General features: G+C 40.2%; 3 protein-coding genes across 3 annotated transcripts in view; 2 read left to right on the forward strand and 1 right to left on the reverse strand.

Annotated features, from left to right (window-relative positions):
- Positions 1 to 23959, forward strand: part of LOC134651450 (superoxide dismutase [Cu-Zn]) — a 394084-nt gene that overhangs the window by 177890 nt on the left and 192235 nt on the right. The gene's annotated exons all lie outside the window — the stretch shown is intronic.
- Positions 1 to 23959, reverse strand: part of LOC134651733 (major facilitator superfamily domain-containing protein 8) — a 36254-nt gene that overhangs the window by 7870 nt on the left and 4425 nt on the right. The gene's annotated exons all lie outside the window — the stretch shown is intronic.
- On the forward strand, positions 878 to 5346 carry LOC134651637 (uncharacterized protein K02A2.6-like). Its single transcript, XM_063506736.1, has one exon. The coding sequence runs from the start codon at positions 1033 to 1035 to the stop codon at positions 5344 to 5346; it is 4314 nt and encodes a 1437-aa protein (XP_063362806.1). The 5' UTR covers positions 878 to 1032.

Below are 23959 nucleotides of genomic sequence, written 5' to 3' on the forward strand. Positions count from 1 at the left end.
CAAAACAAGTTTGGTTAATTATTTTGGTACAAAATAATAGGTTTTAATATAGCCGCGTATGCAATTAGATAATTTATGAAATGTATCGTGTATTTCCTAATAAGTTTAGTAATTACTAGTTGATTACTTGTCGTGAGTTGAAATACAAACAGAATTATTAGCCATGGGATCAGATAGGGCTTCTAGATCACGTAAGCGTCGCTCTAAACATCATCGTCGCTATTCAAATTCCTCTGGCCGAAGCATATCGAACGCTTCATCACGTAGTTCGACATCTTCGCCGCCGCGTCGGCGACATAAGAAACAAAGAAAACATCGCCATCGCAAAAGTAAACAAAGGGATGCTCTGACGAACAAACCCGAAGCTTATCGTAGTGTAGGGCCTAAAAGTTCCACACCGCCGTTACCTTCAAAAGGTAATTCTAGTCGTGATCACCTGTCTGGGAATCTGTCTACTAATACTGCTGGAGCGAATCAAACTAGTACAAGTAGTATGTCAGTGGGAAATATTTTGCCGGGTCATGCTTATACTGCACACGTTAACGTAGTGCCTGAGTTTGACCCTAACGATGGTGCTCAGAATATAGAATGCTGGATACACAAGGTCAACGAGTGCGCTCAAATATATTCGTGGACAGATACTCAGACGTGTCATTATGCTCTACCTAAGCTGTCTGGTTTGGCAAAGCGTTGGTATCAAGGACTGCCATCCCTTTTATACACTTGGCCACAATGGATGGAAAAGTTAAAACTAGCTTTTCCGTCTACTGAAAATTATGGCGATCTTTTGCAACGAATGCTCAATGTGCGTTGTAAAGTTGGGCAACCACTAGACGTATACTATTACGAAAAAATGATATTGATAAATAAATGTTGTATATGTATGCAACTACCTATGCATGTGTGTGTGGCTGCGCCCACGATCCATCTTACTTACGTCAATAAAACAGTGTGCTATAAACCAACGTTCGTGTCACTCGTCTCCTCGGCCCTATACGTATCAGTGGCGACGTTTACCCACATTTTAAAAAGATGAGTGCTGTTTTCGGTGTCCTTCCGACTTTTGACCATAATGTGCAAGTTTGGAAAAATTATAAAAGTCGTGTGTGTCAGTGGTTCATCGCTAATAATATTACAGAGGCTACAGATGCACAGGGACAAAAACGACGAGCGATTTTGTTAAGCGCACTCAATGAGAGCTCGTACGAGCTCGCAGCGCATTTGGCGTTGCCCAAAGATGTCCAAGAAGTGCCGTACGAGGACATATTAAAATTACTGGACGACCATTTCACTCCCAAGTTAACCGGGTTCGGCGAGCGGCATAACTTTTACTCTGCAACGCAGCAACGAGAGGAGTCATACCCACAGTGGGCGGCTAGACTGCGAGGACTGTCAGTGCATTGTGCGTTTAAAAACGTAGAAGAAGCATTACGTGACCGTTTCGTTATGGGGATGCTGCCGGGCAGGGAAAAAGAAAAATTGTATGCTCAAGATTTATCCGCGTTAACGTTAGCGAAGGCGGTAGAACTCGCGGAAAACATTCGTCGCGCGCGGGCAGGCGCGGCCGTGGCCGGCGCCGGCGCCGGCGCCGCTGCCGTTACTCCGGGATCGTCGGAATCGTCGGCCTCCGAGTTATTTAAGATCACGCGCGGTGGTAAAAACGAGGGAAGTGCAAAGGTGAAGTGTTCGGTGTGCGGCTACACCAACCATAGTGCGTCACAGTGTCGTTTCGCTAAGTTTACATGTAAAAAGTGTAATAAAAAAGGGCATCTCCGTAAGATGTGCACTAGCGTAAATTACGTTAATGTATCGGCGGATTGTCAGGGCGATAACGACGACGATGGTAAGTTATATTACATTCGTTCTTTCCGGGGTGAGCCTATGGTTGAAACGGTGAAAATAAATGGTCGAAAGTTAAAATTTGAAATCGACACTGGTTCTGCGGTGACCGTTGTTTCTTACATTACGTACAAAATGCATTTTAAAGATGTACCATTGTTACCTACAAAAAAAAGATTAGTCACTTATTCAGGCCAACATCTACAATGTAAGGGTAGTGCACGATCGACAGTAGAATACGCGGGTAGCACTCGCGCATTGAACGTGTATGTTGTTAACGACGACGGCCCGCCGTTGCTAGGCAGAGATTTTATTGCTTTGTTTAGATTGCAACTTACACCTGTGCAAACGGTGCATTATTGTAATGATAAATTACTTATAGGTAGCACTGACTTAGAGAAACAGTATCCCAAATTATTTTCAGGTAATTTAGGGTTATTCAATAAGTATAAGGTCAACTTAAGGCTTAAAGAGGACGCAAAACCTGTTTTTTTTAGAGCGCGGCCGGTAGCGTTCGCATTACGCGATACCGTTAGCAAAGAAATTGATAGGCTTGTCAATTTAGGGGTTCTGAAGCCAGTTGATCATTCCGAGTATGCCTCACCTGTAGTGCCAGTTTTAAAGAAAAATGGTTCAGTGCGTTTATGTGCAGATTATTCCGTCAGCATAAATAAACAGCTACTTATCGATCAATATCCGCTGCCTACAATAAACGAACTGTTTTCAAAGTTACACGGGGGGAAAACGTTCACAAAGTTAGATCTGTCCATGGCATATAACCAGTTCGAACTAGACGAAGACTCACAAAGGTTGACTTGCATAAACACGCACCGTGGATTATTTCGCTTTACACGTCTCGTTTTTGGGCTGGCGTCTGCGCCAGCGATATTTCAGCGAGCCATGGAATGCGTGCTCGCAGGCCTCGACGGCGTGCTGTGCCTGCTCGACGACGTGCTCATCACGGGCGCCGACGCCGCCCAGCACCAGGCCAGGTTAAAGGTAGTGTTGCAAAGACTACAAGATGCGGGACTGGTATTGCAACGGGATAAATGTGAGTTTTTTAAGGACGAGATTAGCTATTTAGGCTATATAATAAATAAAGAAGGTTTAAAAAAATCACCAGAGAAAATTAAAGCCATAGTTGAAGCACCGGTGCCAACAAACATTAGTCAGTTACAATCATTCTTAGGGCTAAGTAACTACTACCGAAATTTTGTTCCGGGCGCCTCGACTATACTCAGTCCATTATATGACCTACTTAAAAAGAATACAAAATGGGAGTGGTCAGCGTTGCATAACGACGCTTTTAACAAAATTAAAAGACATCTGGTGTCTGATCAGGTTCTTACACACTTTAACCCTAAAGCAAAACTTTTTTTGACCTGTGATGCATCACCTAGTGGCCTTGGGGCTATTTTGTCACAATTAGATTCGGACGGAGTCGAGCGGCCGGTCGCATTTGCCTCGCGCACTCTAAACCCCGCTGAAAAAAGGTACGCGCAAATACAGCGGGAAGCGACCGCAATAATATATGCAGTGCGACGCTTCCATCAGTATTTGTACGGTAGGGCAGAGCCGTTTGTATTGAGAACGGACCACAAGCCCTTAACTTCAATATTTGGGCCCTACAAAGGCATCCCCGAGGTTTCAGCGAATCGTTTACAAAGATATGCATTATTTCTCAGCGGTTATAATTACACAATAGAATATGTGCGTAGTGCGGACAATAGTGCAGACTTTTTGTCTCGGGCAAGCCTGCCGGGGGAGCGCGGGCGGGGCGCGGAGCCAGCACTCGCCGATAGTGATAAGGCCGCATATGTTTGTTTTGTTGCAGACGGGGCAAAACCATTAACTCTAAATGAATTACAGATAGGTACCCAGACAGATGCGATATTAAATATCGTAAGTAGGTATATCCTCAATGGTTGGCCGAATAAAATTACCGATGTGCGTCTGAAGCCTTACCATTTATGTAGAACTCAGTTAGCTGTAGAAAATGGTATTATTATGCGGGGTCACAAAGCGGTAGTTCCACAGTCGCTTCGCGATAAAGTTCTGGCAGAACTGCATACGTCACATCTAGGAATAGTTAAAACTAAAGCAGAGGCTCGGGCTCGGTTCTGGTTTCCAGGGATTGACAGGGCTTTGGAGACGTTTTTGGGTTCGTGTGAGGTGTGCCAGCAGTTGCGGCCGTCCCCGCCCCGCGCGCCGCCGGCGCCGTGGCCCCAGACTGCGCGTTGTTTTGAAAGGTTACACATTGATTTCCTCGGGCCGCTATATGGCCATACGTATTTAGTAATCGTAGATACTTATAGTAAATGGCTTGAGGTATATCCCATGGTTAGTACGACATCTACGGCCGTAGTAGACAAGTTATGCGACTTTATTTCCAGATTCGGGTTACCAAAAACAATAGTAAGTGACAATGGTACTGCTTTTTGCTCGCAAGAATTTACTAGATTTTGTGACCTTAACGACATAAAACATATTACGTCACCAGCCTACCATCCCGCCAGTAACGGCCAAGCCGAGAGTTTTGTTAAGATCACAAAAAAAGGTATTAAGTCGAGCATGTTAACGGGTAAAAATGATAGACAGAGGCGGTTACTCTTATTAAGATATTTAATGGATTATCGCAATTCAATACATTCAACCACGGGCTGCGCTCCGTCACAGTTAGTATTTGGTCATAAAATAAGATGTAGACTTGATGTGTCGAATCCATCCTCGGAGTTATCGCCCTTATCATCTGCCGAGTCCGTGATTAATAAACCTGTAAAAATTCAACAGTGTTCACCATGTAAAGAATACGAGTCACGTAATTTTAAAAAAGGCGAGTTAATACTTTACAAAAAGTATGTCAACAAGTCTCAATTTAACTGGTGCAAAGGGACAATCGATAAAAGGATTGGCAAAGTTTTGTATTTAATCAAAGACTATTATACAGATATTATTATCAAAAAACATAAAAATCAAATAATTAAAATCAATGGTACCATAGCGGATGACAGCCCAGGGGACCAAAGTTTAACGGATTTGGATGAGTACTTACCATCTGCAGACCCGCCTCCGCCATCGCCGCCGACGCCTCCGCCGCCGTCGCCGCTGCTGACGCCTCCGCCGCTGCCGCCGCCGCCGTCGCTGCAGCCGACGCCTCCGCCGCCGTCGCTGCCGCCGTCGCCGCCGCCGCCGCTACCGCTGTCGCCGCTACCGCCGCCCCCGCCGACTCCGTCTCCGCCAACGACTGATGGAGGCAGTGTTCCCCCTCCAGATCCGTCGTCGCCGTCTGGTGACACTCCAGAGCTCTCGCGGGAGGGGAAAGGGTCAGTGCCAAGTGACGCAGAGTTTCAAGAAGCGGAATCTTTTACGGATAGCTCTGAAGACACAGACACAGAGATGGTCCCCACTGAGGCTGAGCAACAAAGTACACAATGTGTGCGCTCAGATGCGCGGAACAGATTACGACGCCGTTCAAAATTAAATGTAGATTTTAAGAAATATTTTTAGGATATTAGTTAGTAATTTAGAGGGAGGGATGTTGTATATGTATGCAACTACCTATGCATGTGTGTGTGGCTGCGCCCACGATCCATCTTACTTACGTCAATAAAACAGTGTGCTATAAACCAACGTTCGTGTCACTCGTCTCCTCGGCCCTATACGTATCAATAAATGTGACGTAGCAGGCCGTAAGGCCGTAGGGTGTTTAGTTCACGGAATAGACGATAAGTTTGTCAGGATGAGTGCAAATTCATGCCGTTTTGAGGAACCGGAACAATTATTCTCGTACTTACGTACGTTGTCTCAGAGTGACAGTTATTTAATGTCACAAAAACGCAATAAACCTTGGAACAAAGATCCACGGCCTACTCAAAACGCCACGAATACAGCAACAAGTAACGAGCCAGTTAAACCCGAAATAGTTTGCTATAACTGTGGAGAGGTTGGTCACATTCGCTCCAAATGTACAAAACCTATGAAGAAGTGTAGTATTTGCCGCAGGGCGGGGCATGTGGCTAATGAGTGTCGTAATAAGACGACTTTAGGGTCATCAGCCAACACCAACAATAGCGGTTTGTTGCCACTGCCCGCTCCATCTGACAATAACGACGTAAGACGTATTGAAACAAATGATACTGAAACACCCGATGTTCGAACAGTAGTAGAATCCGGAAGCGAGAAGTACTATAAGGACGTTACGCTTGAAGGCATACTTACGCCTGCTTTCATTGATTTCGGAAGTGCGCGCACTTTGATTAGGGAAAGTTACGCGAACCAAATATTTGGATCATGGAAACGCTCAAATACTATGGTAAATTTAAGAGGTTTTGGTAATGGGATCGTGCGACCACTGGGTATTGTGAACGGTACTCTAGTTGTAGATGAGGTAGAGAATCCAGTCGACTTTATTGTCGTGCCTGACCATCACATGCCAAGCGAAATTCTGATAGGCCGCACCTTTACAGAATTACCAAACATTGTGGTTATAAAAACACCAAAACAGTTAACATTTTATAGAGCTCCAGGGGAGGGCTGTATTCTACCTAAAACAAAATACACTTTAAATACGGCTGTTGACGTGACGATTGCGGCGAGTTGTACTTCACCTATAGAAGTGAGTACAACAACAAATTTTACTGGGTCCCTTTATGTAGCCGCTTCATTCTGCAATTCACAGCAAAAGGATTACATCATTTTACCGGGATTGTATAGTTTTCATGACAGCCACGGGTTCGTTATGATTTCAAATCTGGCTGATGCGGAATTAAAGTTTGATAAAAATCAAGTATTAGCTAGAGGAAGTAGTTATGATGAAATTAATGAGCCAACGGTTAGGTTAGTATCAACTACAGACGAACACGAGCAAGCATTGTCAATAGAAGATGTCGTAATAGGGACGCAATTAAATGAAAAGGAACGCGATACATTCCATGCGCTTTTGTCGAAATACCGCGATTGTTTCGCCTTAGACTTATCCGAATTAGGCAAAACTGATCTGGTCGAGATGGATATTAAACTGAAGGATGATAATCCTGTAGTCTATAATCCTTACCGTATGTCCCTCAAAGAAAAAGAGCAACTATCAACAATTATAGAAGATCTGCTTAAAAACGGCATTATCAGGGAAAGTTCATCATCTTATGCAAGTCCAGTGTTATTAGTTAGCAAGAAAAATGGACAAAAACGTTTATGCGTCGATTATCGAGCGTTGAACCGGAAAACACTGAAAGATAAATATCCACTGCCACGCATTGAGGATAAATTAGATTGTCTTGGTGGTAACAATTTCTTCACCAGCCTTGATTTAGCTAGCGGATATTACCAAGTACCGATGGCCGAGGGCAGTAAGCACTTGACAGCGTTTGTCACCCCGGACGGCCTCTACGAGTTCAATAGAATGCCGTTCGGTTTGGCAAACGCTCCAAGTGTCTTCCAGCGTGCAATAAACTCGATGGTAAATGGTGTCGGACAAAAACTGGTTCTTGCGTACATGGATGATCTTTTGGTACCTTCAAAATCTGTTAAAGAGGGCCTTGAAAAGCTTGAAAGGGTATTTATTATGCTTCGTAACGCTAAGCTAACGTTGAACTTAAAGAAATGCGTGTTTTTCCAAGAAAAAATTGAATATCTCGGCTATGAAATTTCTAAAGATGGTATTAGGCCGGGGTCATTCAAAATTGATGCCGTTAAGAAGTTTCCCACTCCAAAGAACGTACACGAGGTCCGCCAGTTTGTAGGGTTAGCGAGTTACTTCCGTAAATTCGTTCGAAATTTCTCTGTGATAGCTAGACCGCTAACTGTTCTTACGAAAAAGAACGAACCTTGGCGGTTCGAATCCGAACAATTAAAAGCGTTTAATCAATTGAAGGATATACTGGTCAGCAGGCCTGTTTTGGCATTGTATGAACCTCATGCACGGTTAGAGGTTCACACGGATGCGAGCAAAATGGGGCTTGGGGCCATTTTGTTACAGGATGCTGGTCGGGGCCTCCAACCCATAGCATTTTATAGTAGGCAAACGTCGCCCGAGGAACAAAAATTTCACGCCTATGAGTTGGAGACCCTGGCAGTCATAACTGCTCTGAACCGGTTTAGAGTCTATTTGTTGGGTTGTTCGTTCAAATTAGTAACGGATTGCCATGCAATTCGTAGTACCATGACTAAGAAAGACTTAATCCCTAGAGTGGCGAGATGGTGGATGGCGATGCAAGAATTTGATTTTTCTATAGAATATCGAGCGGGCACCAAGATGACTCATGTAGACGCCCTGAGTCGAAACGCTATTGCAGCAGACAATCCACCATGTCGCGATGATGATTGTCACGTCTTTCACATAGTTGGTGCAGAATCAAATGTCACAGTTGATGATAGGTGGCTACAAACTATTCAACAGGCCGATCCCGAATTACAAAGAATAGTACAAATTTTACAAGACCCCGAAACGAACACAACGGTAGATATTAAAAATAATTTTGTGTACAAAAATGACAGGCTGTACCGTATTGTTAAAAAGGGTGAGGATATGACTTTGCTGTGGGTTGTTCCGAAATCAGTTAGGTGGCAGATACTTAAAAGTCATCATGATGACGTCGGGCACTTTGGATATGAAAAGACTTATGAAAGAATTCGCAATGTGTATTGGTTCAAAAAGATGCGCAGGTTTGTCAAAAAATATTGTAATGCATGTTTACATTGCGCGTATAACAAAGTGCCCGGCGGTCCTAAAGAAGGCATGCTACACCCAATCCAAAAACCTGATAGACCGTTTCACACCTTACATGCAGATCATTGCGGTCCATTCCCCGTAAGTAAACGGCGAAATGTCTACATCCTAGCAATAATTGACGCATTTACTAAATACATATACATAAAACCTGTTAAAAATTGTAAGACTAACACCACCATAAATGTCTTTGAAGAATATTTCAGCATCTTTGCCGTACCGAGGCGTTTAATTACAGACAGGGGGACTAGTTTCACTAGTAACTCTTTTAAAAAATATATAAAGGATAAAGGGACTGTTCACATACTTAACGCGGTTGCTAGTCCTCGCGCAAATGGTCAGATTGAGCGCTACAATCGTTCCATTGTAGACTCTCTTACATCAATGAACCATGGAAAACCCGATAATGAATGGGACGTTTGTATACCACAAGTCCAATGGGGTCTTAACAACACCATCAATAAGGCCACTAATAAAACGCCGTCTCAAATATTATTTAGCTTAAGCCCCACAGGCAGTTCTGATGGAGTAATGAATGCGATAGTTTCCGAAGCTCAAGAGTATGAGAATCCTGATATAATAAGGGCAGAGGCCAGTGAAAGGATGCGTATAGAACAAGAGAAACAAAAGGAGCGATTTGATAGTAAGAGAAAAAGTCCACATAAATATAATGTAGGTGACCTGGTACGAATCGAAAGGGAAATAGGTAATCCAACTGGTCAAAGTAAGAAATTGCAACCTAAGTGTAGCGGGCCTTATAAAATAACCAAAGTTTTAGGTAATGATAGGTATGAGGTTGAAGACACGCCTATTACTAAAAAGGTAGGAAAACCAATATACAAATCCGTGTTTGCAGTAGATAAGATACACCCTTGGTTGGTTTTTGAAAACGATCCCATGGAGAGTGATTCTGACTCAGAAAGTATTAAAGTGTGAAGTAAATTATTTTAATTGATATTGTTTGGAAAAATAATTGTATAACAAACGTACAAATTAATGGTTGTTATTTAATGATTATGTAATTTTAATGTACTGTTTTGATTAAATCTAGCCCTCGGTGGCGTTACTAGCCCTGGTGGCGTTACTAGCCCTTGGTGGCGATATTAGCCCTGGTGGCGTTACTAGCCCTTGGTGGCGTTACTAGCCCTGGTGGCGATACTAGCCCTTGGTGGCGATACTAGCCCTGGTGGCGTTACTAGCCCTCGGTGGCGTTACTAGCCCTGGTGGCGTTACTAGCCCTTGGTGGCGTCACTAGCTCTGATGGCGTTGTTAGCCCTGAGTGGCATCAAAAGGTAAGAACAAGGTGTTATAAAATGAAAGTAAGTGCAGTATGATTTTCATTTATCACTGATGTAAAATGGATGATTTAAAGTGTATAATGTTAATTATCTAATAATTTTTGTGATGATGTGGCTAATAATATATGATGTTATTTACACTTATAAGATGGCTTAAAGATTATATATGTTAAGAGATTAATATTTATTTATGATAACAATTGATATGTATTGTTTTGTGTGTTCATAAATAATTAGTAACGCTTTACCTACACGCGAGGACGCTAACGGTGTCAGAAAAGGCCGAATGTTAGCTAATGGTGGGTAGACAATGTAAACATTGAATCTCATGATGAATAGAATAGAATAGAATAGAATAAAACTTTATTTTATATAATTTATGTTACAGAATTATGGCCCGCCAAGTGCAAGCAGTATTATTTTACATATATGTCTTAGGTATCAAAAAGATCTAATGTAAAGTAAATGGGGCTCAGTTCAGACATGAACTGGCTCACGCTAAAGCTATGTATGTACATTTAAATAACAGGGATACGAGGTGGGGCCATTCGCTTGGATAGTGGTTTTCCTCTTTCTGGTTTACACACATAGTCAATTTCACCAGTACGCAGACTAGGCAACATAGGATTATGGTGGTTTGGCTTATCATATCTGTCCCCAGGTTGCGTAAGACCCGGAATTTGCTGATCCTTTAACTTACGGAGCATGTCTTCATGGAGGTCTCTAGCACGTATGTACCATGGGTCCTCATCAAGCATCTCCCAAATTATTTCTGAACTCGTGTTACGCGGAAAATTAGCAGCTGTTTTCAATGCCATGCGGTATTGTCTCTCTAATTCAGTCAATCTAGATTTACTCACCCTAGGGTAGAGTTGAACTATGCCATAATCTATTATTGGTAACAGAGTCGCTTTTATCACTTTGATTTTTGTCTCCAGAGAGACCTTACTATACCATCCTATAATTGGCGCCAGCATACCGCGAACCTGTTTAACCTTTTTAACTGTATTTTTTACATGGTCTTTCATAACTAATCTTTGGTCAAGGTGTACTCCAAGATATTTGATAATAGATTTGATTGGTAAGTCATCATGTTGGAGGCGTATGGTCCGACTGTATTTTCTTTTGTTAGTGAACATGGCGCAGTCCGTTTTACTGACGTTGCACTTCAGATCTCATGATGACAGTGGAGGGTATAATTGAAAATCATTTGAGTTTAGTGATTAACTGCTTTTAATATTCATAGATCATGAGTATACAAGTTTAGTTTAATAAGTACTTTATGCTATTTAAAATGTAAGACTTAATTTGTATAAATAACTTAAAAATATTTACAATAAAGTTAACATGCAAAGATTATAAATAATGTCAAATATAGATCAATATAAAAATGTTTTATCTGGTTGGCAACATTGGTTGTCTTTGTTCGATTCAAATCTGTTCATTACTTACTGGTCGCTGATAAAAATAGCTTCTAAGTGTTCCTGAATAAATTATCAAGTACTTCGAATATAAATCGTGGTAATTATTGACGATTCCTGAGGTTCCCGTAGTACGGTTATCTCTCATATGCGGCCTGGTGAAAGATTATTGTAGACGGTGCGCTATGTAGAAAAGGAGGTAAAACCACCCACTTTTCTAGTAGCATTTCGTTTCTGTAAGGCTCGCAGTTCTAACCTAACCTAACCCACTTTTGTTCAGTTCTGTGAGGATAGCAGTTCAAACCTAACCTAACCCACTTAACGGCGCATGCGGTGCGGTGTATGTGTGTATGTATCATGCCGCGATCAGAAAGGGATTAGAAATAACAGATTTCCATACACTTACGTCAAAATCAATATGGATTGACAGCTATCTCAATCCCTTTCTAATCGCGATTCAGTAATACCGGTGTACGGGGGTTTGAGCGGGAGGGGTTTGGCCTCATCATACTTTATACCTACATTTTATGGTAGGTAATCGTAGTGGTTTATTTAGTTTAAGTATCATAGTGGTTTTCCGGGTCAAGGTCCGGGTCTGAGTCCGAGTCCGGGTCCGAGTCCGGGTCAGAGTCCGGGTCCGATTCCGGGTCTGAGTCCAGGTCCGAGTCCGAGTCCAGTTCCGGGTCCGGGTCCGAACCGGATCCGGGTACGAGTCCGGATCTGAACGTGTGTGTGACGTTTGACAGAACAACATCGTGTTTAGAGTCTGCGCTAAATATATTTGAAAAAGGCTGGAAAAACTGAATAAAAAGTGAAAGTAGTACCTTAACATCATGGCACTATTACTGCACCATAACTGGAAGATATCAGACGCACTCGGGTGAGCTCTTTTTATTGTAAAAACACTTAAATTGATAGTGAATCATAACGGTAAATACACACACACAAAGAAAATTTGAAATTAACAGTAAATATTCGGCAATATTCGGAAATATCTACGTAATAAAAAGAGCGGTATTCACATTAAACCAGCTGATCTGTAACTGACACTGACACTAGTGACACATCTGACTGTGACAGTTGAAGGACGACGCACGTTCAGAAACCGCTCGTGTTCACAGAGATTGCTATACAAATTTCAACTACTTTCCTAAAGAGGTCGCTACTATTGATACTGGATTCTTACTTCTTTGATTGCTTTGGGAAAATACATAAATAAACAAACAGAAAAATGAATTGCTATGCGTGTCCGAATTTAATTGAAAGCAAACAAGAGCTGCTAAAATGCGTACTCTGCACACAAACATACCACTACAAGTGTCTTGGTATGAGTCCAGATTACTATGCAAACTATGAGCAAGAGTTAAATAAGACATGGAGGTGTCCATACTGCACCAATATAACAACTCGCCGAAAGAATGATGGTACACCGGTCAGGAAAATGTTTGACATATCTCATTTAGATGAAACAAGCATGTCCATAGATGATAATCATAGAGAACCACAATCCTATTTCATGCCAGATCAGCCAAACCGAAGCTTTTTAGGTGATAACTTAAAGTCTCAGCAGCCCCCAGAAGGACAGCAACTTGTGACAATTGGTGAAATCAGTAAATTATTAGACACAAAACTAAATAACAATAATGCTGTAGTCTTAAACAATTTGAAAACTCTAATAAAATCAGAAATTAACATGGCCATTGGAAAATACCAGCAAGAACTTACACAAAAAAATAACGCAATAACATTAGAGCAAAAACGAATAGCCGAGGAAATACAAATTTCTAATCAAAAAATAAAAGATCTAGAGCTCCAAAATCAAAAACTGACTACCGATCTACAGGAACTGAAGGCTCGCCTAAATGAAAAAACCACTGATAACGGAAACCAAAAAACGTTTGTACTATACGGATTAGAAGAATACTACGGTGAAACTGAGAACGAACTTTACCCCCGTATAAACTACATATTTAATGACATCTTACATATACAGATAAACGGTTTCATTGAAACTGTAAGGAGAATGGGGAAAAAAGGAAACCGTCGTCCAATCCTCATTCAACTCTTAAGCACAAGAATGAAAAAATATGTTCTGGACAACGCACGTCAATTCAGAAACACTGGACTCGCCGTCGCTGAAGTTCTGGATAGTGAAAGTTTAAAGGCACGCCAACAACTAAGAGAGCTTCTGTATGAAGCGCGTAAAAAAGGAAATCATGCCGTAATACGGAACAATATATTACTTATAAATGGACAGAAATATAATCCGCCCTTAGCACCTCAAACATCATCACAATCACAACAGCAAACCGAAGTGCAACAGAAGCTGCTCCAGTTTAGCGCTGAACAGACGCACAACCTGGATAGCCAAAATACGCAAAATAAAGGCAACACTCGCCCGGAACAGACCTACATAAACGACGCTAACTGTGGTAAAGTTGCTGAAAGCTCCCAGCAGCCTGGTAAATCCATGCAACTTATCCAGTCTCCAAAGCCTGCGGAACCTAGAAACTCTGCCGCTAGCTGCCTCCAGGAGGACTCGAATCCATGCATAACAGAAGATCGGACTTTTCGTACCTCAACATAATACCTTTTGTGTATTCCATCAAAACATAGCTGGAATACTATCAAAAATAGACGAATTAGAACTAATTATAGATAGTTTTAAAAACGAAGGAACAGTCCCTAATGTAATCTGCTTCTCAGAAACATTCCTTTGCTCCGGTACAGAAAATAATCTGGTTCTTAAGGATTATGAACTTGTGTCATTTTTCTCTAGACCTAAGAAACGAGGTGGTGTCGCTATAATGGTTAATAAATCTCTGGATGCGGAGGACCTGCCCATCATACAAACATTCTCATTGCAACGAGACTTTGAATGCTGTGGTATCGAAATATTTAACTGTAATCTAATAGTAGTATGTATATATAGAACTCCTGATTCAAATATTGACGCATTTTTTGAACAACTAAATAAATTGCTAAACTTTTTACGATCTAAAACTAGAAAAAAGATAATAATATGCGGTGATTTTAATATCAATACATTGATTGTAAATAGAACGACCAAATATTATCATAGTATACTTGAAAATTATAATATGTTTAGCCACATAAACGAACCTACTCGTAAAAACAACTGTATAGATCACATAATAAGTAACTTAAAAACCGCGCAAGGTGCAACACTACAACTGGGCTTATCAGACCACGACACCGCTCAAATAATTACATTCCCCACCTATATAAAAAAATATGTACGAGAATGGTATGTTACAAAAAGAGATTATAGCGAAGAAAATATTCTCCTGTTTAAAAACTATATGAAGCAACTCTCATTTTCAGAAATCTACGATGAGGAATGTCCAGATGAAGCTTTTACAAAATTTCACAACTTACTTGTTCTATTCCATAATCTTTGTTTTCCCGTAATAAAAATAAAAATAACTAACAAAACTAAAAAAACTAAGTGGATCACAAAATCACTCAAACGCTGTTGTGCAACGAAGAGAAAACTTTTCCTTAAGTATCAAAGATGTAAGCAAAATAGAGACCTTAATAAACAACAATTACATAATTATACTAGAATACTTAAGAAATGCATTTCTTATTCCCAGAAGATTCATAATAACAAATTTATATCAAATTCATCTAACAGATGCAAAGCTGCGTGGAATGTCATCAAGGGTAGTCAGAGTCAGCAATGCAAAAAAGAAATTCTTAACGTTACAGATAGACAAGGAACACAAATACATACTCCTCAAGAAATTGCTGACGAATTTAACGACTACTTTATTAATATCAATCAAAAATCTACAACTTCTAAAGCTAATACTCTGACATTTAATAGTCAACAACATAGTATATTTCTATCTCCAACCGACCCGTGTGAAATATATAAAATAATATGCTCGCTTCGTAACACCTCCTCTACCGGATTTGACGAAATACCGACTAAAATTATAAAAAGTATCTCATTTATACTATCATTCCCCTTATCGTACCTGATAAACATATCGTTCGAAAAAGGCATTTTCCCCACGATACTAAAAAAGTCTGTGGTTAAACCAATATTTAAAAAAGGTGACAAATCGGTACTAGGGAATTATCGTCCAATCACTCTGATTCCGGTTATAGCCAAAATATACGAAAGGGTAATGTACAATAGAATAGAAAGTTTTCTAGACAAATTTAATATCTTAAGAGATGAACAAAATGGCTTCCGGAAAAGAAAATCCACGACACTGGCATGTTTTAACTTAAATAATATAATCACAGATTGCATAGACAAGGGAATCCCAGTAGGAGTGCTACTATTAGATATGTCAAAAGCTTTCGACACCGTTTGTCACCGCCGGCTACTAAATAAACTAGAACGTTATGGAATTCGAGGACCAGCATACTCCTGGATCAGAAGTTACCTATCTGAGAGAAAGCAGTGCACTCAAATCGACAGAATACAAAAAAATAAACTAAAATCACACAAGTCCAAGTACAAAATAAATGAATACGGAGTGCCACAAGGCAGTATCTTAGGCCCGTTACTATTTGTTATTTACGTCAATGACTTACCTGAATCAACGCAACATACCTCTATTTTATTTGCTGATGATACCACAATAATCGTTAAGGGTACCGATACAAACACATACGAGCATAATGTAAATAAGGCGTTAAATGATGTAATTACTTGGCTTAAAGATAATAACCTATCAATTAATCTGAACAAAACGAAATTTATACAGTTTAGGTCATACAAGGCACAGCCACAGCAAATAAAAGTTTTACACGACAATGTTGAAATAGAAGAAGTTGAGGAGTCTATTTTCTTAGGCATCACACTAGATACGCACTGTAATTGGAAAAAACATGTGGATAATGTATGCAAAAAAGTCAACAAATTTATTTTTGTACTATGGCGACTTAAGGAAACAGTTTCGCAAAAAACGGCCCTCATAACATATCATGCCTATATCGAGTCCGTATTAAGATACGGTGTCCTCCTATGGGGGAACTCGGTGGAAGTAGATCGAGCATTTATAGCTCAAAAAAAATGCATACGAACGATATATGGCAAAAAACAAAGAGATCCATGCCGATCTATTTTTACTGAGCTTAAACTGCTAACACTCCCATGTCTGTATATATATGAGGCAGCGGTATTTATAAAACAGAATTTAGAACTTTTTCCATTATTTAACAACTTGACGAATAGATCACTCAGGCAATATCAAATGACGCTACCTCCATGCAAGTTAAAAATAAGACAAAAAAGTGCATATTATATGTGTATAAAAATTTTCAATCATATTCCCGCATCTATTAAGACACTTCCAGACGTTGAGTTTAAAAATACATTCAAAAACATTTTATGTAACGCATGCTTCTACACGTTTGACGAATATTTTAGTTATAAGTTTCAGTAATTACCCATATAATTTTATACCTATATAGAACCGTTGACATTCGACAATTGTAATTTGAAATTTAATGTAATAATAACATGCATGGCTTGCAACATTAGATACTATTATACTATTAGATATTAAGGGTTACATTAGCATAATATGCTTAGTACTTAAGATATTGCATGCACGCAATTAATGTTCACATACATGGCTTTGTCATGTCATGGAAAAACAATTTTCACATGCCTTATGGCAGAACATATTAAGGGCCAACATTGTAAATTTATAACATCCACTGTACTGTACCATATGTTCTTGTGAATAAACGTTCATTCATTCATTCATCTGAATCCGAGTCCGGGTCCCAGTCCTAGTCAAAGTCGAAATTCGAAATCACCAAACGTGTACTATACGTCGTTGAAGAGTTTTGTTCTGATCATCATCAGCAGTTCCAGTTCATCAAGTGCGACAGTTTTTAATGTTAATGCTTTATTTTATGATGAAAATACAGAAAATTCTATACGTGTGCCTTTAAGATTTGAGGAGTTCCCTCGATTCCTCATGGATCCCATGTTCAGAACTTGAGCTTGACATAAATATTTAAATATGGCTTAAAAACCTAACTTGCTTAACAAACATAACGAAGAGGAAAAATCGCCAAACGCGAGCTATGCGTCGTTAAAGAGTTTCGTTCTGGTCATCATCAGCAGTTACACTTCCTCAAATGTTACTTTTTTGAATGTATATGCTTGATTTGTTGATAAAAACACAACAATCACTATATGTATGCCTTTAAGATTTGAGAAGTTCCCTCGATTCCTTATGGATCCCATCATCAGAACTCGAGCTTGACAGAAATGTGGCTTAAAAACTAAACTTGCTTAACAAACATAACGAAGAGGACAAATCGCCAAACGTGAACTATGGGTCGTTGAAGAGTTCTGTTCTGATCATCATCAGCAGTTCCACTTCATCAAATGCGACAGTTTTTAATAAAAATGCTTAATTTTCTGATGAAAATACAAAAATCTCTATACGCACGCCTTTAAGATTTGAGGAGTTCCCTCGATTCCTCATGGATCCCATCATCAGAACTCGAGCTTGACAAAAATGTGGCTTAAAAACTTAACTTACTTAACAAACATAACGAAGAGGACAAATCGCCAAACGTGAACTATGCGTCGTTGAAGAGTTCCATTCTGATCATCATCAGCAGTTCCACTTCATCAAATGTCACGTTTTTGAATGTATATGCTTGATTTATTGATAAAAACACAAAAATCACTATATGTATGCCTTTAAGATTTGAGGAGTTCCCTCGATTCCTCATGGATCCCATCATCAGAACTGGGTTTTGACAAAAACGGGACCAATCTGTATGCATATACATACAATCAAAAAAAGAATTTTCAAAATCGGTCCAGTAATGACGGAGATATGGAGTAACAAACATAAAAAAAATAAAAATAAAAAAATAAAAAAAAACATACAACCGAATTGATAACCTCCTTCTTTGAGATTTGGAAGTCGGTTAAAAATAAGGATTGGATACTACATAATTATACACAGCACTCACTTACGAGATAAATGCAAAATGCCTAATTGAAACACATTATGGACGTCATAGGTACATCAAGCGGGCTCGTCATGGGACGATTGTTGGTCGGAGTCCAACTGTCTCGTCTCTCACGATGACTCATGTTGTTAATGCTTCATCAATACTGTGACGGGAGCGATTGTGTTGTGGACCTTTTCCGACTTGTACTTGACTCCCTCCCTCAGTATGTATGTATTTATTATCATCATCGGGGGTTTTTAGCTTTTCGTCAGTGTGCTACTAACTACAGACAGTAGCTACCTTACCTACTAAACAACTGTGATTGACGTTCTCTAATTGCAACCACCGCATTTTACTTTTTGAAGGAAAACTTCTTTAAACGAGACCTGCACCAAAGAGTAGTATAATATATATATGAGAAAGAGAGCCCTCTCGTGGAACTTTTTTGTATCCATTATGAAGCGCCATCTGTAAATCTGAACACACAATATTAACGTCAATATTCATACTTGCACGCATCTGCAAAGAGGTTCAAACAGTGACAGTTTATTAAGAATGACAGCGACAGTTTATTAAGAAGAGGTCTGTGCGCCGTTGGAGATCGGAGGTGCGGCACACCTTTTCCTAATGGCTGTAAAGTCCAATCGCAGCACGCGCGTGAAAACGCAGGTGAAACGCGAATCTGTTGATGGTTCCTGTGAAGCCCGAAGTCTTTTCTGCTTTAAATCATCGAGCTAGACTTCATCATGCTTCGCTATGCCATCATGTAAAAGGTTACGCCACTCCGCCCTTTTAAGGGCTTCCGTTTCCCAGGTGTTCGGGACGATGCCAAAGGACAACATGTCCCGCTTGCAGGAATCCTTAAAGCGAAGCAACGGGCGTCTGACTGGTCGTTTGGCGTATGCAATTTCACTCAGCATCACTGCCCGGGGAAGTCTATCTGAGTCCATACGTAAAACATGGCCCAGCCACCGCAACCTTCGCTGTTTTAGGCTGGCAGTGATATTACAACAGCCAACAAGGTCGAGAACCCTTAGATTAGATTAGATTAGATGATTTATTTCATGAAAGACAATTACATAATAAGTTTGCATTGATGTCAAAAATATAAGAATTTCTGTCATGATCGTCAAAATAAAATGAAAATAATAACAATACTAATGAAATAAAATTATAGCTCCAATAAGGATTGTCAACACAATTAGAATAAGAGTAAGTAGGTAAATACTTACAAATCCAAAATATAAATTTACAATGTCAAAACTTACGAGAATACAAGAACAGAAAAAATAAAAACAATGAATAAAAGTCAACTAATTTCCAATTGGAACAGTCGTTAATAAGAGTAGGTATAAAATAATATAAAATAAAATTTTCGTTTGTCATACGATCCCTCGGTGACTCCGAGAATCGTACGGAGGCAGCGCATGTGGAAAGCATTTAAGCGGCGCTCTTGTTTGGAGTAGGTTGTCCATGTTTCAGATGCATACAGGAGGATACTTAGGACGCATGTTTTGTATACTAGGATCTTGGTAGAGAGTTTCAGCTTGTTATTATTCCAGACTCGAGCTTGAAGCTTTCCAAAGTTGGCCGCAGCTCTACCTATCCGTGTATCAATCTTTCGATCATTGCACAACTTGCTGGTGGTAGTCGATCCAAGATAACAAACGTTCTCGACTACTTCAAGAGTATCGTCACCAAGCATGCTGATACTGGGCATATGATCCCGTGCCATGAACGAGAACCACAGTCTTTTTACTGTTCACAGTCATTCCAAAAAGTTGACAGATATTGTTAAACTTTGTTAGCATATTATATCTTGGAGCCCATACTCTGTGTTAGCGACTAACGCAGCATCATCTGCATATAGGAGTTCTCTGGCCAACAGGTGGCATCTGTTTTTCTTTGCCTTTAACAGACGGATGTTGAAAAGGTGCCCGTCTTTCCACCAAGGCCACCAAGAGAAGAACAGAAAAGAAGATACCAAAAGGGTGGGAGGGTCCTTGAGTCAGGGCTCTCCATCAAGTTCACCTTGAGTTCACAACCCTTCCACAACTCTCAACGACATGCCCTACCGTCCTCTGACGCACGACAACCGGTCGCATGCATGCGTCAGTCGCCTTGTTTCTATTGTTCGTGTCGCAACTGCGCGGGGTAAAGTGCGGGTCAAGGTCTAAGTATGTTTTTAAAATAAATTATAACAATAAGTACCTAGTTACATACAAGAAACAAGCTTAGTAAGAGTACCTATGTAGTAGCAATGCGAAACACAGTGTATATCATTCATGAGTTTGTACTTAAGTATATGAGTTCCACTCTCGTGCGTGGAACATTACGTCGCAACACAGTCGCTGATGACATTACCTAGGTAGGTACCTCAATTTAGTAACTATTCATAATGAGATTAATTACAGCCACGTTTGCATACAACGATTTTTTTAAGTATTTACGAAACTACACGAGTCTTGCGATAACAGCGCGGTATGAACCTATTGAGTTGACTGCAATCATTAAGTATCTTGCACTGCATCGGCGAAGTGTGCAAATAATTATCTGACGCGACTTGTCGAGCCAAAAGAACGGTAATTATTAAGTATCTCGTATTTTTGCAACTTTGTTGTGCAACATATCACCTTAAGGATTGACGTAACCCTTCTTTATCTTACCTATTGTTCAAGGAAAGCTAGGTATTTTTAATAACTAAGTACATATACCGGTTTCGTTAATATTTCACCGTTAATGTTTTTTTTCAGTGAATCATTTTACTATTGTTTTTAGTATTTTAGTAGTGATTAAAAAGAAGATAATAACATTGGCCTTCCTGATAGTGTTAACGAGGGCAAATAACCCATTTGATAACCGGACAAAACGTTACCTCCAGTACGGATATGATGGTCGTTCTTGTCTACGTGACAGCGTGATAAAACGGTGTCCGTCACTTTCTTTCCCACGGTGTTAAACAGTGACAGTTATTTTATCACGTGGATAAAGATGGATAAAGCTATCCATAATAGGCTGGCTGATGGTCATCCCTAAGCCTTCTCGACAATACCTAGACGAGTACCAAGAGCAATGGAGAAGCTATAGCTTGTATTCAGTTTCTCGCAAAGAATACTTAGGCACTGGTTTCTTTAAATAAATAAATAAAATAAATATTATAGGACATTATTACACAAATTGACTAAGCCCCACGGTAAGCTCAAGAAAGCTTGTGTTGTGGGTACTCAGACAACGATATATATAATATACAAATACTTAAATACATAGAAAACAACCATGACTCGGGAACAAATATCTGTGCTCATCACACAAATAAATGCCCTTACTGGGATTCGAACCCAGGACCGCGGCTTCACAGGCAGGGTCACTACCTGTCACTACCCACTAGGCCAGACCGGTCGTCTTTGTTCTTATAGTTGTGTTTATGTATATTGTAAATCATCGATCAGACAGACAGACCCGTTATCTAAGGCTTACTCATAGGATGAAGAACTTTACCGGACAACAGATGAGAGCTTTATCACGTTAGCGATACATTATGAACAGTGTGGCGCAAGTTGTGTGATATCGCATGTCATTACGGCGAATTACTGGAGAATAAATTACCGCCACGCCACAGCCCGAGCGTGACGGTACATTATCACCGACAAAACGACGAACACAGCACTGCACGCTACGGATCACGTATCTATAATTATATTGTATCTTGAATGGCTTTATAGTTTATCGCTATCAAGAGTATAAAGAGTGTCAAGTCTCTTTCGTTATCGGGTACACTACATAATTCCGAAATATTTTATGCCGAATTTTAGAATATCGAATTTTATTATTCCGTTTTTAGGGTTCCGTAGCCAAATGGCAAAAAAAACGGAACCCTTATAGATTCGTCATGTCTGTCTGTCTGTCTGTCTGTCTGTCCGTCTGTCTGTCCGTCCGTATGTCACAGCCACTTTTCTCCGAAACTATAAAAACTATACTGTTGAAACTTGGCAAGTAGATGTATTCTGTAAACCGCATTAAGATTTTCACACAAAAATAGAAAAAAAAACAATAAATTTTTGGGGTTCCCCATACTTCGAACTGAAACTCAAAATAAATTTTTTCATCAAACCCATACGTGTGGGGTATCTATGGATAGGTCTTCAAAAATTATATTGAGGTTTCTAATATCATTTTTTTCTAAACTGAATAGTTTGCGCGAGAGACACTTCCAAAGTGGTAAAATGTGTGTCCCCCCCCCCCTGTAACTTCTAAAATAAGAGAATGATAAAACTAAAAAAAATATATGATGTACATTACCATGTAAACTTCCACCGAAAATTGGTTTGAACGAGATCTAGTAAGTAGTTTTTTTTATACGTCATAAATCGCCTAAATACGGAACCCTTCATGGGCGAGTCCGACTCGCACTTGGCCGCTTTTTTTAAATGCTCGACCCATCAAAATTCCGACTGTCGTAATTACGAATGATGAAAATCACGAAAGCGTATATTTCCGAATAGCAAAAAAGACGATTTTATTAAATTCCGAACCACATAATTCCGAATATAAAAATTCCGATAGTGATAAACACCGAATTTAACATTTACGATTTTTGAAATCACGAATTCCGAAATGCCATTATTCCGAAAATTTGAATTCCGATTCCACGTGACTCCTATTTTAAATATCCCCATTTTTAGGGTTCCGTACCCAAAGGGTAAAAACGGGACCCTATTACTAAGACTCCGCTGTCCGTCCGTCCGTCCGTCCGTCCGTCCGTCCGTCTGTCACCAGGCTGTATCTCACGAACCGTGATAGCTAGACAGTTGAAATTTTCACAGATGATGTATTTTTGTTGCCGCTATAACAACAAATACTAAAAACAGAATAAAATAAAGATTTAAGTGGGGCTCCCATACAACAAACGTGATTTTTGACCGAAGTTAAGCAACGTCGGGCGGGGTCAGTACTTGGATGGGTGACCGTTTTTTTGCTTGTTTTGCTTTAATTTTTGTTGATGGTGCGGAACCCTCCGTGTGCGAGTCCGACTCGCACTTGGCCGGTTTTTTTAAATTCCGAATTTATCGATTCGTGCTCCGCAACTGCTCCGGCGCTACGGGCAAAGCAGCCCCTTCGCCCTTGCGTATCAAAGCGCAGGCACAATAAATGCTCGCCTCCGCAGCTTCGGCTTGCTGGTCGCCTTGTTTGTTTTCGTGGGGTCGCAGTTCTAACCTAAGCAAACCCACTTTTCTGGCAACAGTTCGTTTTCTTGGGGGTTGCAGTTCTAACCTAACCTAACCCACTTTCCAGACAACAGTTAGTTTTCTTGGGGGACGCAGTTTTAACCTTACCTAACCCACTTTTCTGGCAACAGTTTGTTTTCGTGAGGTCGCAGTTCTAACCTAATCTAACCCACTTTTATGGCAATAGTTCGTTTTCTTGGGGGTCGCAGTTCTAACCTAACCTAACCCACCTTTCAGGCAACAGTTTGTTTTCGTTGGGTCGCAGTTCTAACCTAACTTAACCCACTTTTCTGGCAACAGTTCGTTTTATTGGGGGTTGCAGTTCTAACCTAACCCACTTTTTAGACAACAGTTCGTTTTCTTGGGGGACGCAGTTTTAACCTAACCCACTTTTCTGGCAACAGTTTGTTTTCGTGAGGTCGCAGTTCTAACCTAACCTAACCCACTTTTCTGGCAACAGTTTGTTTTCGTGGGGTTGCAGTTCTA

This window comes from Cydia amplana, chromosome 10, assembly GCF_948474715.1.
Source record: "Cydia amplana chromosome 10, ilCydAmpl1.1, whole genome shotgun sequence".
Lineage (NCBI taxonomy): Eukaryota > Metazoa > Arthropoda > Insecta > Lepidoptera > Tortricidae > Cydia > Cydia amplana.

Bases quoted from the DNA above. Each gene is read 5' to 3' on its own strand.
- LOC134651637 (XM_063506736.1), top strand. From the start codon at position 1,033: ATGAGTGCTGTTTTCGGTGTCCTTCCGACTTTTGACCATAATGTGCAA.